General features: G+C 39.0%; 4 protein-coding genes across 11 annotated transcripts; 3 read left to right on the top strand and 1 right to left on the bottom strand.

Moving 5' to 3' along the window:
• Window positions 1-381: 381 nt before the first annotated feature.
• On the top strand, window positions 382-4665 carry LOC133712836 (protein NDL1-like). 3 transcript variants are annotated; one of them, XM_062138969.1, is made up of 12 exons: window positions 450-578; window positions 1777-1908; window positions 2107-2206; window positions 2406-2503; window positions 2646-2734; window positions 2954-3014; window positions 3094-3180; window positions 3280-3357; window positions 3449-3505; window positions 3619-3674; window positions 3785-3920; window positions 4067-4665. In XM_062138969.1, the coding sequence occupies exons 2-12, from the start codon at window positions 1867-1869 to the stop codon at window positions 4286-4288; spliced, it is 1026 nt and encodes a 341-aa protein (XP_061994953.1). In that variant the 5' UTR covers window positions 450-578; window positions 1777-1866; the 3' UTR covers window positions 4289-4665. The 3 variants fall into 3 exon arrangements, with proteins under 3 accessions (XP_061994941.1, XP_061994953.1, XP_061994948.1); XM_062138964.1 differs by having other exon boundaries at window positions 454-578; window positions 1742-1908; XM_062138957.1 differs by lacking the exon at window positions 1777-1908 and having other exon boundaries at window positions 382-578.
• A 701-nt stretch (window positions 4666-5366) lies between these two features.
• On the top strand, window positions 5367-9824 carry LOC133712772 (pentatricopeptide repeat-containing protein At2g03880, mitochondrial-like). Of its 6 annotated transcripts, none has more exons than XM_062138898.1 (4): window positions 5367-5515; window positions 5712-8797; window positions 9061-9226; window positions 9366-9824. In XM_062138898.1, exon 2 carries the CDS (start codon window positions 5712-5714, stop codon window positions 8655-8657), a length of 2946 nt encoding a protein of 981 aa, XP_061994882.1. In that variant the 5' UTR covers window positions 5367-5515; the 3' UTR covers window positions 8658-8797; window positions 9061-9226; window positions 9366-9824. The 6 variants fall into 6 exon arrangements, with proteins under 6 accessions (XP_061994882.1, XP_061994875.1, XP_061994869.1 ...); XM_062138891.1 differs by having other exon boundaries at window positions 5367-5519; window positions 9094-9226; XM_062138885.1 differs by having other exon boundaries at window positions 5367-5519.
• A 1-nt stretch (window position 9825) lies between these two features.
• On the bottom strand, window positions 9826-12252 carry LOC133712821 (uncharacterized). The gene is made up of 5 exons (XM_062138936.1): window positions 11388-12252; window positions 11077-11129; window positions 10723-10889; window positions 10453-10604; window positions 9826-10365 (listed from the first exon to the last, which is right to left on the bottom strand). The coding sequence occupies exons 1-5, from the start codon at window positions 12169-12171 to the stop codon at window positions 10049-10051; spliced, it is 1473 nt and encodes a 490-aa protein (XP_061994920.1). The 5' UTR covers window positions 12172-12252; the 3' UTR covers window positions 9826-10048.
• An 887-nt stretch (window positions 12253-13139) lies between these two features.
• Window positions 13140-13898, top strand: LOC133732678 (uncharacterized; the record flags this gene model as incomplete). The annotated part of the gene is made up of 3 exons (XM_062160285.1): window positions 13140-13409; window positions 13516-13626; window positions 13860-13898. Coding segments are annotated over exons 1-3 (357 nt in total), but the record flags the coding sequence as incomplete, so codon positions are not given.
• Between the last annotated feature and the right edge of the window lies 1 nt (window position 13899).

Raw genomic sequence — 13899 nt, 5'->3', positions numbered from 1 at the left:
AGGGCCCATGTCCCTGCGTGGCCCCACAAAAGGACCCCACCAGAAAAAGCCTCTTCCAATCACGACCCTACACGTCAGTAGGACAGCAAGCACTTTTAGTCAAACCACTATGATAGGGGCGTGCCACTATCATTCCCTTTAAAGTCAAATAAGCCACCGAAACCGTAATTCCGGTGCTGTAAAGCTAATTACGGTAAATCGGAACGGTGAAACGTTAACGGCTATACCCAAAACGACGCCGCGGGGTTAAAGTAGTTGGGTTTTTACCGCGGGTAAAAACATCGACGGCTACATGGTTCCGTTAGTTAAAAAGAAGAAGCAATTGCGTCGGTGGTGGTTAACCGCAGGTTATTTATTGGGTTCTAGAGAGAGAGAGAGAGAGGGAGAATTTTAGAGAGAGAAACAATTGCTTTGTATATAAGCCACACCCAGAAGAGAGAGGTCTACATTTCTTGAAGAGAGAGAGAGAGGAGAGAGAAGAGGGCTGTGTTTGGGAGACGGGAAGAGAGAGCTTGGCTATGGCTGAATCAATCGACGCCGTCTCCCTTGATATGGAGAAGATCTATCTGGGTGGAAAGGTGAAACCTTTACTTCCAAGATTGGATTTTTTTTCTTCTTGGATTTCTCTTAGTTTTTGTTGCTTGAATTTGAATTTTTGGGTTTTGGAGCTCAGAGTGGTATGAAGTTGTTTGGCATTTTGGGTCTGAATGGTTTTAGTTTAATCTTTGCAGAATGTGAATTTTTTGTGTTTTTCTTGCTGGGTTTTAGTTTTAGAAGAGTGGTTTGTGTTTTGGTGAATGTGTTATGGTGTTTATGAATTGGTAGTGTATTCTGTGATTGGTTGCTGAGAAGTATAGGAAACCCACATTTTGTATTTCTGGGTTCTTTGTTCAGCTCAAGTTTTTTTTTGGCTTGGTTGAACATGAAGAACATAGGAGCATTTGGATTTCTGACGTTTTCTGGAGATGGGTTTTGCTAAAAATTTATTTCTAGATCTGTATATGACAGTTCATGTTTTTGCTGAATTTGAGTCTTTTCCTTCTTAGATTTTTACGGTTACGGATATAACAAATCTTTCCTTTCACGTATGCGTTTGGTCATTTGCGTTTTTGGGATATATTAACATCTTTTGGCTTAATCTGTGTCGTCACTGATCTGTTGCAATGGTGGAGTTTCTTTTTCCATTCTTCTTTTGTTTTAATCTTGTTTCAGTTTATTCGAGTTTATGAGCTTTTATGTGAAAGGGTTGAATGTTTGGGTCCAAATTGGATTACCTAGTGTATGAAGTATCGAGATAGACCCTTTGTTGATTTCCTTGAAATACAATGTCAACTGGGTATTGAGGGATTTTACTTTTCTCATTCACTTTTTTTTTTTTGGTGGTTTACTGTTTGTTTTGTCTTTCTTTGTTGATTCTTTCCTTGTTGTGTGATGTTCTTTGTTTGAAGGAAGTTGGTTCTCTTGGGTTTATTCTTAAGTGTATAACAGTCTATTGACGAAACCAAAGTGATACCTTTCTTCGTCTCATTTCTCAATTCTATCAACAAATCTAGCTGTCACTTTAACTTGTCATTTTTATTGTTCCTGAGTAGCTGGTCAATTTCTTCTTTAATACAATTAGATTCTATACTTGTCTTTTTAACTGTCATCACTTTCTTTTCCTTTCTTTTTCTAAAGATCAAAATGATTGATATCCAATACCACTTATTTGTTTCACCTATTTAAACAAAGTTTATGTTAGTGAGGTGTGTTTTGAGACTGAGTTCCCTGAAAAAGGTGTTAGTGCACATGGGAAGCTCTTTGGGGAATAAAGTTATCTGGAAAAGCTGGATTCCTGGATTTCCTTCTCTTACTTGGACAATATAGATGAGACAGGCCAGATATCTCCCAAGTAATAAAGGCTATATGGTATAACAAATTATTATGGTAGTAGAACAGTTTAATTTGTAGCTTTGTGATTCATTGCTTCTTTGAAAAATAAGTTGGCTTTTATGAATTTTTTTTTTTAAAAAGCCTTGATTTTTTCTGCATGCCTATTGTTTCTTGTCTTGTGATTTTTACTCTGTTCATATCACAATTTCATTTATTGCAATGTTTTATCCTCAGGAACATTTTATTCGAACTGGCTGTGGTTCTGTGTCTGTTATAGTTTATGGAGACCAAGATAAGCCGGCACTTATCACGTATCCTGATTTAGCTCTAAATCGTAAGTGCCTTATATACTATTACGCTCCATTTTTAAAATGACAACCTGAGTATCTACTTTTGGCTGTTTTCGATATTTTACTACATTGTGTTGTCAATTTACAACAAAAGTTTTTGCCTCTTCTCTTGTTGATAACATAACCCGGCAGTTCAATAAAATTTGTTAATCCTAATTCACTTTTTTCTTTGGAATTGAGCAGATATGTCTTGTTTCCAAGGGTTATTCTTTTGTCCTGAAGCAGCTTCTTTGCTGCTCCACAACTTCTGCATATACCATATTAGTCCTCCTGGTCATGAGGTCTGTATAGTTTCCCTTTGAGCGCATTTCTGTTTTAATTGTTGCTTGAATCATATAATTTTCTTTGAAGAATATTTTTATGTAACTGAATGCTATTATTCACATAGTTTCTCATTGGGAACTTTTACAAGAGTTCTTGCAGTTAGGAGCTGCTTCGATTAGTCTTGATGATCCTGTGCCTTCTGCTGATGACTTGGCAGATCAGATCCTTGAGGTTCTAAACTTTTTCGGGTAATGATTACCACTGTTTCTTCATTTAACAAAATTGAAATTTTTGAGTTTTTGAATTTCTTTCTTACTGTTTTCAAGACTTCTATGTTAGTAATGGTTGCTGTGAAATGTACGTGTAGAAATGGATTTCCTTTTCTTTAATCATGTTTTATTTTCTTTTCTCTGATGAGATGCTTCACAATAACTAGTTTCTCATTGTACAAAAATCTCCTTTGTCAGGCTTGGTGCAGTTATGTGCATGGGAGTGACGGCGGGTGCTTATATCCTTTCCCTATTTGCTGTAGGTTCTCCTTCAACTTTCTATACTTATGATTTTAAATACTTCTATCTTAGTTTATTGATCAAGGTTTGTTCCACAGATGAAATATAGGGAACGCGTTCTTGGTTTGATACTTGTATCCCCATTATGCAGAGCACCATCTTGGACTGAATGGTTTTATAATAAGGTACTTCTTCCTAACCTAGCTGTTATTGTTATTCTTTTTAGAAGTTGTGAAGCTCAATTGTTATACTATACTGTACTTATGATTACTTGTAATCTGCAGGTGATATCAAACATGCTATATTTCTATGGCATGTGTGGTTTGTTAAAGGAGTGTTTACTTCAGCGTTACTTCAGTAAGGTATTGTTGCACTCCGACATTGTGTCCTTTTTTCTTTTCCTTCTATTAACTTCTGTAGATTCAGTATTGAGTATGCCATACATCTCAACAGGAGGTTCGTGGTAGTGCTGAAGTTCCAGAGTCGGATATAGTTCAAGCATGCAGAAAAGTAAGTGCTTCAGCTAATTTCAATTTCCTTTACTTAAACTCTACTATTGGTCTCCTTATTGATGTTCCAATGGTGTTATCTGTTTTATTTACTTAACATGTTTGCTTCTTCAGTTATTGGAAGAGAGGCAGAGTTCAAATGTTTGGAGATTTCTTCAAGCAATTAATAGGTAAGCACATTGCTGATCCTGCTTTTTATCTTGCTGTTTATGTTTCTTCCCTTGACAGAGAGAAACGGAAAATAGTTAAATGCATGGAACTTTAACTTTCTGACTTACAGGAGACCTGACATAACTGAAGGATTGAAGTCACTAAGGTGTCGCACTCTCATTTTTGTTGGGGATAGCTCTCCTTTCCACTCTGAGGCTCTCCACATGACCTCAAAGTTGGATAGAAGATATAGTGCCTTAGTAGAGGTATGTTGCAACTTGTATGTCATGTTTGAGTCTAGCAATAATTTATGTCTCTGCGTAGGTGTGTGGGTGTGCATGATAGATATGATTCTGCAGAGTTAATGGAACATGCTTAATGTTATGGCTGGGCTTTGTTGTTGGTGGTGCAGGTCCAGGCTTGTGGATCGATGGTGACAGAGGAGCAGCCACATGCAATGTTGATACCCATGGAGTACTTCTTCATGGGGTATGGTTTGTACAGACCGTGTCATTTCAGCGAGAGCCCAAGGAGCCCACTCAGCCCATCTTGCATCTCCCCTGAGCTTCTCTCCCCGGAAAGCATGGGTCTGAAGCTAAAACCAATCAAGACCCGTGTTTCGCTCGGATTATAACATGGTAGAAGGAAAGAATTCAAATGGAAATAACGCAAGGTGATCGATCCAGCTGTGAATGTGATTCAGAAGTTGCTTCATTTTTTAGTTCTTTGTTCAAATTTTTTATTATTTAAGAAGAGGGTAGAAGCTCGCATGCGGCTGGAGGGAGGAGCGGTTGTAGATACAGAAAGGGGAGGAATATATCGTATCATATCATATATTATATAGGAAGGGGAGGAGACTTCCTTCATTCTTTTGTAGTCACTCATAATGGAAAATCATTCCTTTGAGCTGTCTCTGTCTGTCTGTATATTCTATGAACACTTTGGAGGATTGAATTTTATTTATGATGACGAGAAATCAATAATAAAGGGGGAAACCTTCCCATTCATTCATGTATCATCTTCTTCTTTTTTCAACTGTCATTTGCAGTTTTATAATGATCAGTCATCAGTGTGCTGCGCATGAGGCACAAAGTGCACAGCCACTGTTGTTCCCTTCATGAGGGGCAACAAGCAAAGTCATCGATTCATTCAGCTCAAAGAAGAATTCACTAAAATAATTATCCAAATAAATGACTCAAAAAGGCCGTTATCAGCTCTAGCTAGAATTCATATCAAACACTAAACACAATGAATTGGAATTAAAGAACAAAAACCCGAAACTATTACCAATCGTTTACTCAATACTAACTCTTCTTTTCTTTAGTATTTCTCATTTCTCTTTTTTGGGTGAAATTTTTATTATACACATGTATGACATATACGCAGGATCTAACGATGTGTAAGCCATAAGTAGATAAGAAATAAAAGTTACTTATGACATACACACACTTCAACCTTCAGATTCTGTGTGTATGTCATGTCATACACGTGTGTATAGTTCTATTCAATATAGTATATACATTGTTATACAATGGTAATAGGGGTATGGAATGCTTTTCACTCTAGATAACCAAAGAAATTAATTAGTACCTGAATAACCAAAACGACATCGTCGCACTCATTATCTATTTCTTTTCATCGAGTGCTGAAGAAAAACCCCTGCATTCCAGCCTTCCAGGGTTTAAGTAAAACCCTACAAAAAAAAAAAAAAAAAAAAAAAAAGGTATTTGGCAAAACCCTGCGGCAATTTAGAGAAAGAGAAGAAGAAGATAGAGGACAGAGGATACCCAGAAACTTCCAGAAGAAAAAGAAGCACCACCCGCAAACCGCCGTTGCGTCCGTCGCCGTCGTCGTCGCATTTGTAAGTGAGTACATGAAAGTTCTCTTCTTCTTTTTTTTGAAATTTTTGTGTTTAATCTGATAATTGAGTTAAACTTATTTACTGTTGTAGATTATGGGATGTTTAAGTGTTTATTGGGTAGCCTTTTGGTTTTGGTGGGTTTGTTAAAGTTTTGTTCTTTGATGCATTTGATTGATTTAAACACTGTTTCAAGTAGATGGAATGTGACCTAATTGCTCTGGGAATGTCACCGGGTTTTCGAGGCCTGTTACTGCCAATTTGCCAAAGACCCACTACTTATTCGGTTCGATTGCATAGCAAGATTAGTCCCAGTGTCAGGTCATTGGTGCTGTCTAGATTGAAGTCTTGTTCTTGTGCTGCTGTGAATGTTGTTGAGTCGAGTCCAATCAGTGATTTGGCTCAAAACCATACCCGAAAATTGGAGACTCAAGTAGGATTAGATAATGGGAATGTGGGTGATCAGGAAATAGTAGGAGATGATGTGAAAGCCAGGCCTTTCGTTTGGAATGGGAAGAAGAGGCTTATACGGTATTCTGGGATGCTTCGTACCTGTGCTTCACAAGGGTCTTTGAATGAGGGGAAGGCTATTCATGGGCAGGTGATAAAGAATGGGATACACCCTGATTCGCATTTGTGGGTTTCGTTGGTTAATGTTTACTCGAAATGTGGGGATTCTGTGTATGCCCGCAAAGTGCTTGGTGAGATGCCTGAACGAGATGTTGTGTCGTGGACTACTTTGATTCATGGGTTTGTGGTCAAAGGTTCTGGTGTTGATGCTGTTAATTTGTTCTGTGAGATGAAGAAAGATGGTACAAGAGCAAATGACTTTTCGTTGGCTACTGGTTTGAAAGCGTGTTCTTTGTGCTTAGATTTAAGCTTTGGAAAGCAGTTGCATGCTGAAGCAGTGAAAGCGGGGTTCTTTTCCGATGGTTTTGTTGGATCTGCTCTCGTTGGTCTTTATGCAAAATGTGGTGAGATGGAACTTGCCAATAGAGTGTTATTTTGTATGCCTGAGCAGAATGTTGTATCATGGAATGCCCTGCTAAATGGGTATGCTCAGGAAGGTGATGGAAATCAAGTTCTGAAATTGTTTTGCAAAATGACGGAATCAGATATGAGGTTAAGTAAGTTCACCTTGTCTACTGTCCTTAAAGGTTGTGCAAACATAGAAAATTTGAGAGTAGGTCGGGTTGTGCATTCTTTGGTTGTCAAAGTTGGGTTTGAGGTTGATGAATTCCTGGGTTGCAGTCTTGTTGATATGTATTCTAAGTGTCGAATGGCAATTGATGCAGTAAAAGTATTCAGGACGATTAAAGATCCTGATGTAGTGGCCTGGAGCGCTATTATCACTTGCCTTGATCAACAAAGGCAATACCAGGAAATGGCTCGACTATTTCGTTCAATGATAAACACAGGCATCTCACCGAACCAATTTACCCTTTCTAGTATTATTAGTGCTGCCACTGATCTTGGAGACCTCCATTTTGGTGAGAGCATCCATGGTCTTATATGGAAATATGGCTATGAATCTGATCTTCCAGTCAGCAACGCTCTAATCACAATGTATATGAAAATTGGATGTGTGAGAAATGGTGCTCAGGTTTTTGAGGCAATGACAGAACATGATCTGATTTCATGGAATGCCCTTCTATCTGGAGCACATGACCTAGGTCCAAGAGTATTCCACCAAATGCTTTCTGAAGGTTGCAAGCCCAACATGTACTCCTTCATCAGTATTTTAAGATCCTGTTCTAGCCTCTTGGATGCAGACCTCGGGAAACAAGTGCATGCCCATATTGTCAAAACAAGCCTCCATGATAATGACTTTGTTGGGACGGCTCTCATTGACATGTATGCCAAAAGCAGGTTCTTAGATGATGCTGTTATAGCTTTCAGTAGATTGAGTAATCGAGATCTTTTCACTTGGACAGTCATCATTACTGGTTATGTACAAACTGATCAAGCAGAGAAAGCTGTTGCTTGTTTCAGTCAGATGCAACAAGAAGGAGTGAAGCCAAACGAGTTCACTCTTGCTGGCTGTTTGAGTGCTTGCTCCCGTATAGCCATGCTGGAAAATGGGCGGCAGCTCCATTCGATGGCAATTAAGGCTGGGCATTTAGAAGATTTGTTTGTTGGTAGTGCACTCGTTGATATGTATGCAAAATGCGGATGCATAGCTGATGCTGAGGGTACCTTTGAGGGTTTGGCTTCCAGGGATACAGTCTCATGGAACATCATGATTTGTGGATACTCTCAATATGGTCAAGGAGAGAAGGCTCTGGAAGCCTTTTCGACAATGTTAGACGAAGGCGTCATGCCAGATGAGATCACTTTCATAGGTGTTCTTTCAGCTTGCAGTCACCTGGGTTTGGTCGAAGAAGGGAAAAAGCACTTTGACTCGCTGAGAAAAATTTTCCAGATCACTCCTACCATCGAGCATTATGCTTGTATGGTTGATATTCTTGGTAGTGCTGGGAAATTTGATGAGGTTGAAAGCTTTATTGTGACAATGAAACTGACACCGTATGCCATTATTTGGGAGACTGTTCTTGGAGCTTGTAAGAAGTATGGAAATGTGGATTTTGGTGAAACTGCTGCAGGAAAGCTTTTTGAGCTTGAACCTGAGATGGATTCGACTTATATATTGCTGTCAAATATCTATGCAAATAAAGGTAGATGGGATGATGTTAGAAAAGTGAGGACTTTAATGTCCAGCCAGGGTATTAAAAAGGAGCCTGGTTGTAGCTGGGTTGAAGTTGATGGACAAGTCCACACTTTTGTCTCTCATGATGGTTCGCATCCAAGAATCAAGGAAATCCATCTGAAATTGGAGGAACTAGGTCAAAAGCTGACTTCAGTTGGTTATATACCAGAAACTGAGAATGTTCTTCACAATATCACTGAGCAAGAAAAAGAGGAACATCTCCAATATCATAGTGAAAGGTTGGCTCTTGCGTATGCCCTTCTAAGCACCGATCCTGTAAAAACTATTCGTATTTTCAAAAATCTTCGCATATGTGGGGACTGCCATGATGTTATGAAGCTCATCTCAGATGTCACGAATAGAGAGATATTTGTTCGTGACATCAAGCGGTTTCATCATTTTAAGAACGGCACTTGCTCCTGTCAGGACTTCTGGTGATGTTGGTATTTGAAGCTCCATAGTCCAGATAGCAGGTTCAGCTATAGTGACTTCTAAATGTTGTTCTCGTAATGAACTATGAACAACAGGAGGTTCATGAGAGCGCTGAAGTTTCAGATATAGTTAAAGCATACATAAAAGTAAGTCCTTCAGCTACTTAAACTTCTTTGACCTGAACTGCAGTTTGATGGAATCTGTTGTCTGTCTTTCTTCTTGATTTTCAAATGGTGTTATCTGTTTTTATTTTGGGTGCTTCTTCTTCAGTTGCTCGAAGAGAGGCAGATGTCAAATGTTAGGAAATTTCTCTTGGCAGTTCACATTGGTAAAGACAGTGCTGGAATGGCTTTCTTTTCTTTTCCCTTTTCTTCTTTCAATCTTATATTAAAGTTTTCTTTTTCTGCAGAGGGAAATGCAACTTTCTTTTTATTTCTTGCAGGACTGAGCAACAGACCTGACATAACTGAAGGGTTAAAGGTGCTGCACACTTTTTTGTTGGGGATGAAATCCTCGACACTGAGGCGCTTGACGTGACTTCAGAGTTGGATGGGAGATACAGTGCCTTAATAGAGGTAGGCTGCAACTTGCTTGTTAGTTCGAGTCTAGCATGTCGATGTGCACGATTGATTCATAGCTATGATTCTCCAACATTAAAGAGCATGTTCAATGTTTATTGTGGAGCCTGATGGGTGGATTTGGTTGGTGGTGCAGGTCCAGGTTTGTGATCGGGTGGTGACAGAGCAGCGGCCACTTCAGTAGGGGTACGGCTGGTGCAGGCTGTCTTGCTTAAGAACAACCTGGGTTTGAAGCTAGGACCACCCATGTAACTGAATATGGACAAAAGATTATGTTTCAGCATTCATCCCCTCCAATGAAGATTTCAATGGGTTGCAACTCTTCTAAGAGAGTCTGATTGCCATCTTCCAAATTTTGAAGCATTTCTTAAAATGCCGGAAAGAGAGATGCATAGATCACATAAGAATAGGAATAAGAGTTTTGAGGCGAAGAATGGTTGTAAATTACTCAATTAAGCAAAGAAAAAGAACAGCGCTAATAAAAGGGTCTCCCCCATGTTTTGTGCTAATTTTGGAGCAGATAATTCAATTGCTCTTCCACTTTGTAAAAGAAACAAATCTTGTGGTAAATGGTATTGGAAGTGATTTGACAATTTGTTGAAGTTTCTTTCAAACAATAGGTAAATGGTACAGGCCTCATCTAACAACAACAAAAGTGCTATAGTTTCATAAACTTTCAATACAAAATTGTTAGCCGTTCATATAAACTCCTAGACCATCAGCACCAGTCTCGAGACAGCATCCCTGAGAAATTATAGTGCCTCTTGTCATTCTGTGTCCTCATCAAATGGTGCATATTCTCATTTTCTCATGTTCTTTTCATTCCGAGTCCTCATCAGAGAGTGAACTCTCCTCTTCACTCTCGCTGTTTTCCCCTTTCCGTTTTTTCCCTCTTTTCTCTGCTGATGTCATTGTATTAGCAGCAGCTAAAAATGCAGCACTAATGTATTCATTAACTTTTCCATCATCTGTATGTTCTCCTCGCCTCTTGTTATCGATGTAGAAGATAGGGTCTTCATCAACTTCATTGCTGTCTAACTTCGAAGCTGGTGGTTTAGACATATCAAGACTATGATACTTCAAGATACTATCACCAAACGCTAAGAAGCCTTGACGCTCAAGGTTAAGAAGCCATTCTGGAGAAAGAGATCAATATTATACAGAGCATTAGTAAATATGTCATAATTGATTTACAACCAAGGGAAGTAAGCAGAGCCACTTACTTATAAGAGCTTTAGGTGAGGTTCCCTCTGATTTGACTGAGCTATCCTCCACAGGAATCTGATTCTTTACCCACTTAACAATTTGGGAATACAATTGTGAACCGGAAAATGCAGTTGTATAAGAGATGCTTCTCCTTTGATCACCATGCTCCCTGTAGCAAGCCATAAATTGATTAAATGGTACCATCAGAATTTCAACTACAACAAGAAATATACATTTTATTTCTTCTTTCTGGACATGTAATAATATTTGTTGTAGGTTTTTCTTACCTAAAATACTCCACTGCTTCATGCGCAAGAATCAATCTTCGCATGGCAATAATTTTCATGTGCTCAGCAGATATGTGAATTGCTTTCTCAGGATTAAGGAAAGAATATTCAACTAATATGATGGCATCATACAGCACTTTCCTCAACAAAACTTCGTCTTCAGAACTCTGCATAGATTCACCGTGATAGTTTTTGTTTTAGTCATTACCTTATAAGATCATCTCAAAACAAAACAAAGATAATCTAACTTCATACAAGTAGAATCAAGATACTAAATATTCAAAGGGAAACAGACAACACAAAAGATGTAGTATCAAAACTAAACATTTAAACAGAGGGTACTTTGTTACTTACCAAAAGGGAGGTAACAGGCAAAGTCTTCTCCAGCAGCATCCTCAAAAGGACATCTAGTTAACAGAAAGAGTAAGGAAGTCAGCACACTAAACACGAGATCAACAAAACTAATACCATTATTCAGTACTCGAAATCTACCAAAGAGATTCATACAAGCATGATAGAATTACACCCCTTCTTGTGATATCAACAAACAGCAAACCCAGACATTAAATAGTCCTACACTAAACTCTCAATGTCAAGTGGAAGTAAACACCTTGATTTACGAATACACATTCATCCAATTCATGCAAGGATAAAACAATACTAACCGAAAACGTAAACATTCTGGAACCCAGTAATGGAACCAACAGCCCAAGTCCTCAACTCTGTCTCCAACACCTCCCCTGAAGTCCCAGCTTTGCAATTCAAGCACAGTCTCAACAAAAAAACCTCTGCAATAACAACTCCAGCCAAGTAACTCACATCCCCATCTCTCTCACGAAGCCCACCAATCACCTCCTCACTCACTAAAGGTAACAAATTCCTAACATTTTCATCTCTGTTCAACCAAACGCAACTTAAACCCGAAAAAGACCAACCCGAACTCGAATCAATCAAAGGTTCCTCCTGACCCGAATCCCTGCTAGAACAGCACACACTTATAAACCTCAGAATCACTCCCACCAAATTCTTCACCTCCTTCTTCTCTTTCTTCAACCCCCCCAACTCCCTCTTAAACAAATCCAAAACGACGTCGTGTGCCAACCGCACCACCGGAGCGAGCAGCGCGACGCTCTTTGAGGAACCGCAGGGAGCTGAGCAAGAGGAGAGCAGCTGAAACAAGTCCTTTGCGGCGGCGATTCGGTCCAAGATGTCGCCTTTCGGGTGGTTCCGGCTCCGAAATGTCAATGCGGTGTAGACCCAGATGGATTCGAGAGGCGGGTCGACCCGAGCTTGCATTGGTTGGTAGAATTGTTGAATCAAGGGAGAGAGTTTGGGGTTTTCCTTGTGGATTTCATCTACAACGGTCTGAATTGATGGGCTTAGCTTAATTTGGGGTTCGGAGTTTGGTGGATTTGAGGAAGTCGTGAACTCGATTAGAGATGGAACCATGGTAAAACTGTTTGATTTGCAGTGAGAGCTAGTAGTAGTAGGAGCTGAGCTCAAGTAAAACCCTAACCTTTTGAGCTTGTAGGAAAGCTGTGTAGGGTTTAAGAGAATTTCGAAAGCGACGTGTCGTTTACTGGGACTTGGGTTCGGATCAGTTCCGGACTCGGGTTCCGAGTCTTTCAATCCGATCCGGGTCTGGGTCAGAGGTAGAGCTGGCAAAATATCGTGTCGTGCATGTCGTGCTGTGGAATACAATTACAAACCACTAGTTTAGTAACCGAACCACTAAATTTTTTGTTAAACTCATTAAGACCCGTTATCAATTTTGTAAACTTATAAAATCTTATAAAAATAGAGCAACACAAGAGACACATAAATTATTTATAAAGTCGAGATATCTTTTTCTTCTTACTAATTGAGAGTTGAAGTTGGCATGAAAATTGAGAAAAACAATATAATGAATTAGAGAGATGCACTAGGATTATAACAGATTAACACGAAAGCAAACCATTAAAAATCGTGTACTTATCGCAACAAACGAATATACCTGAAATCAAATCCTTATAATTTGTGTTTGTGTTGTATTGTCGTGTTTTCGTTAAAATCGAGATATCTTTTTCTTCTAATTAAGAGTTGAAATTGGTGTGAAAATTGAGAAAAATAATATAATGAATCTATTATAAGTAACAAATGAACATGAAAGCAAACCATTAAAAATATATACTTGAAATTAAATCTTTATAATTTGTGTTCGTGTCGTATTATCTTATCGTGTGGTAAACAATTTTGCATTTTGCCGAGTCTAGTTAAAAATACGTCATACGTGTAATCTGGTACCCTATTGGCCAAAACCACTGGCCAACAAGACCAAACTATACTCAACCAATCACATGCAGCTGAACACGTAACACAAAAAAAAAACTTAAGTCTCGCAAATTGACCAATCTGGGTCAACCAGGGTTCGAACCTCGAAAATTTATATAAAATCATCAAAACTAGTTTGTGTTCTAAAGCATTCCTGGTTGTTGAGAGCTATGGCGAAAGTGAGGCCAATTCAAGTTTGGATATTTACAGTGGTGGTGATCTCGGCATTGGTATCGATCTCCGAGTGTGCGAAGAAGCCAGTGACTGTGGCGAGGAAGGAAGACATTCCTTTCATCAAATGCCAGGTCTGTGAGAAGCTCGCAGCTCAGTTGCACCACCAAGTTGAGAAGAAGAGAGCTGAGGTCGAACCCAAGAAGGTAACTTTATCATCTGGGTTTTGTTCTATTGGCTTTGTTTGACGAGTTGAGTAATGGGTTGTGGAATTTGATTGTGGGTGTTTGTTTGTTTTTTTTTTGGAGGTAGATCTCGGAGTATCAGATTATTGAGATTACGGAGAATGTTTGTAATCTGAAGAAGGCGGAGGCGGATTGGATTTTGCTGATTGACATAGTTGAACAAGGAGATAAGTTGCAGGTAAGAATTTGTGCTTCATTGCTTTGGATCTTGTGGACTGAAAGTTTAGAGATTGTGTTTTTGTCAACAGAAATAATGGATTGCTGGTATTTTGATGGTGTTTTGTGTCTTCAAAGCATATGTTTTTTTTTTTCAGTGTTGAACTGTTGATGGTTTGTATTTTTAAGTCTTATAGGCTAAAGTATAGATATTTGGTTGCTCAATGTCCTGACATGATCATTGATACTTTTCAGCTGGTGGAACAAGAATCTGAAGGACAATGCAATTCCGAAT

The sequence above is a fragment of the Rosa rugosa genome, chromosome 1, assembly GCF_958449725.1.
Source record: "Rosa rugosa chromosome 1, drRosRugo1.1, whole genome shotgun sequence".
NCBI lineage: Eukaryota > Viridiplantae > Streptophyta > Magnoliopsida > Rosales > Rosaceae > Rosa > Rosa rugosa.
The sequence above is the reverse complement of the archived record's forward strand: the minus strand, read 5'-3'. Positions and strand labels throughout refer to the sequence as shown.

Excerpts from the sequence above, each read along its gene's own strand:
- LOC133712836 (XM_062138957.1), top strand. The coding sequence starts at position 519 with ATGGCTGAATCAATCGACGCCGTCTCCCTTGATATGGAGAAGATCTAT. Across the intron at positions 579-2,106 it reads AGATCTATCTGGGTGGAAAG|GAACATTTTATTCGAACTGG; the intron begins GTGAAACCTTTA and ends TTTTATCCTCAG. Across the intron at positions 3,675-3,784 it reads TTTCTTCAAGCAATTAATAG|GAGACCTGACATAACTGAAG; the intron begins GTAAGCACATTG and ends TCTGACTTACAG.
- LOC133712772 (XM_062138898.1), top strand. The coding sequence starts at position 5,712 with ATGGAATGTGACCTAATTGCTCTGGGAATGTCACCGGGTTTTCGAGGC.
- LOC133712821 (XM_062138936.1), bottom strand. The coding sequence starts at position 12,171 with ATGGTTCCATCTCTAATCGAGTTCACGACTTCCTCAAATCCACCAAAC. Across the intron at positions 10,890-11,076 it reads TGCCTGTTACCTCCCTTTTG|AGTTCTGAAGACGAAGTTTT; the intron begins GTAAGTAACAAA and ends GAATCTATGCAG. Across the intron at positions 10,605-10,722 it reads GAAGCAGTGGAGTATTTTAG|GGAGCATGGTGATCAAAGGA; the intron begins GTAAGAAAAACC and ends GGCTTGCTACAG.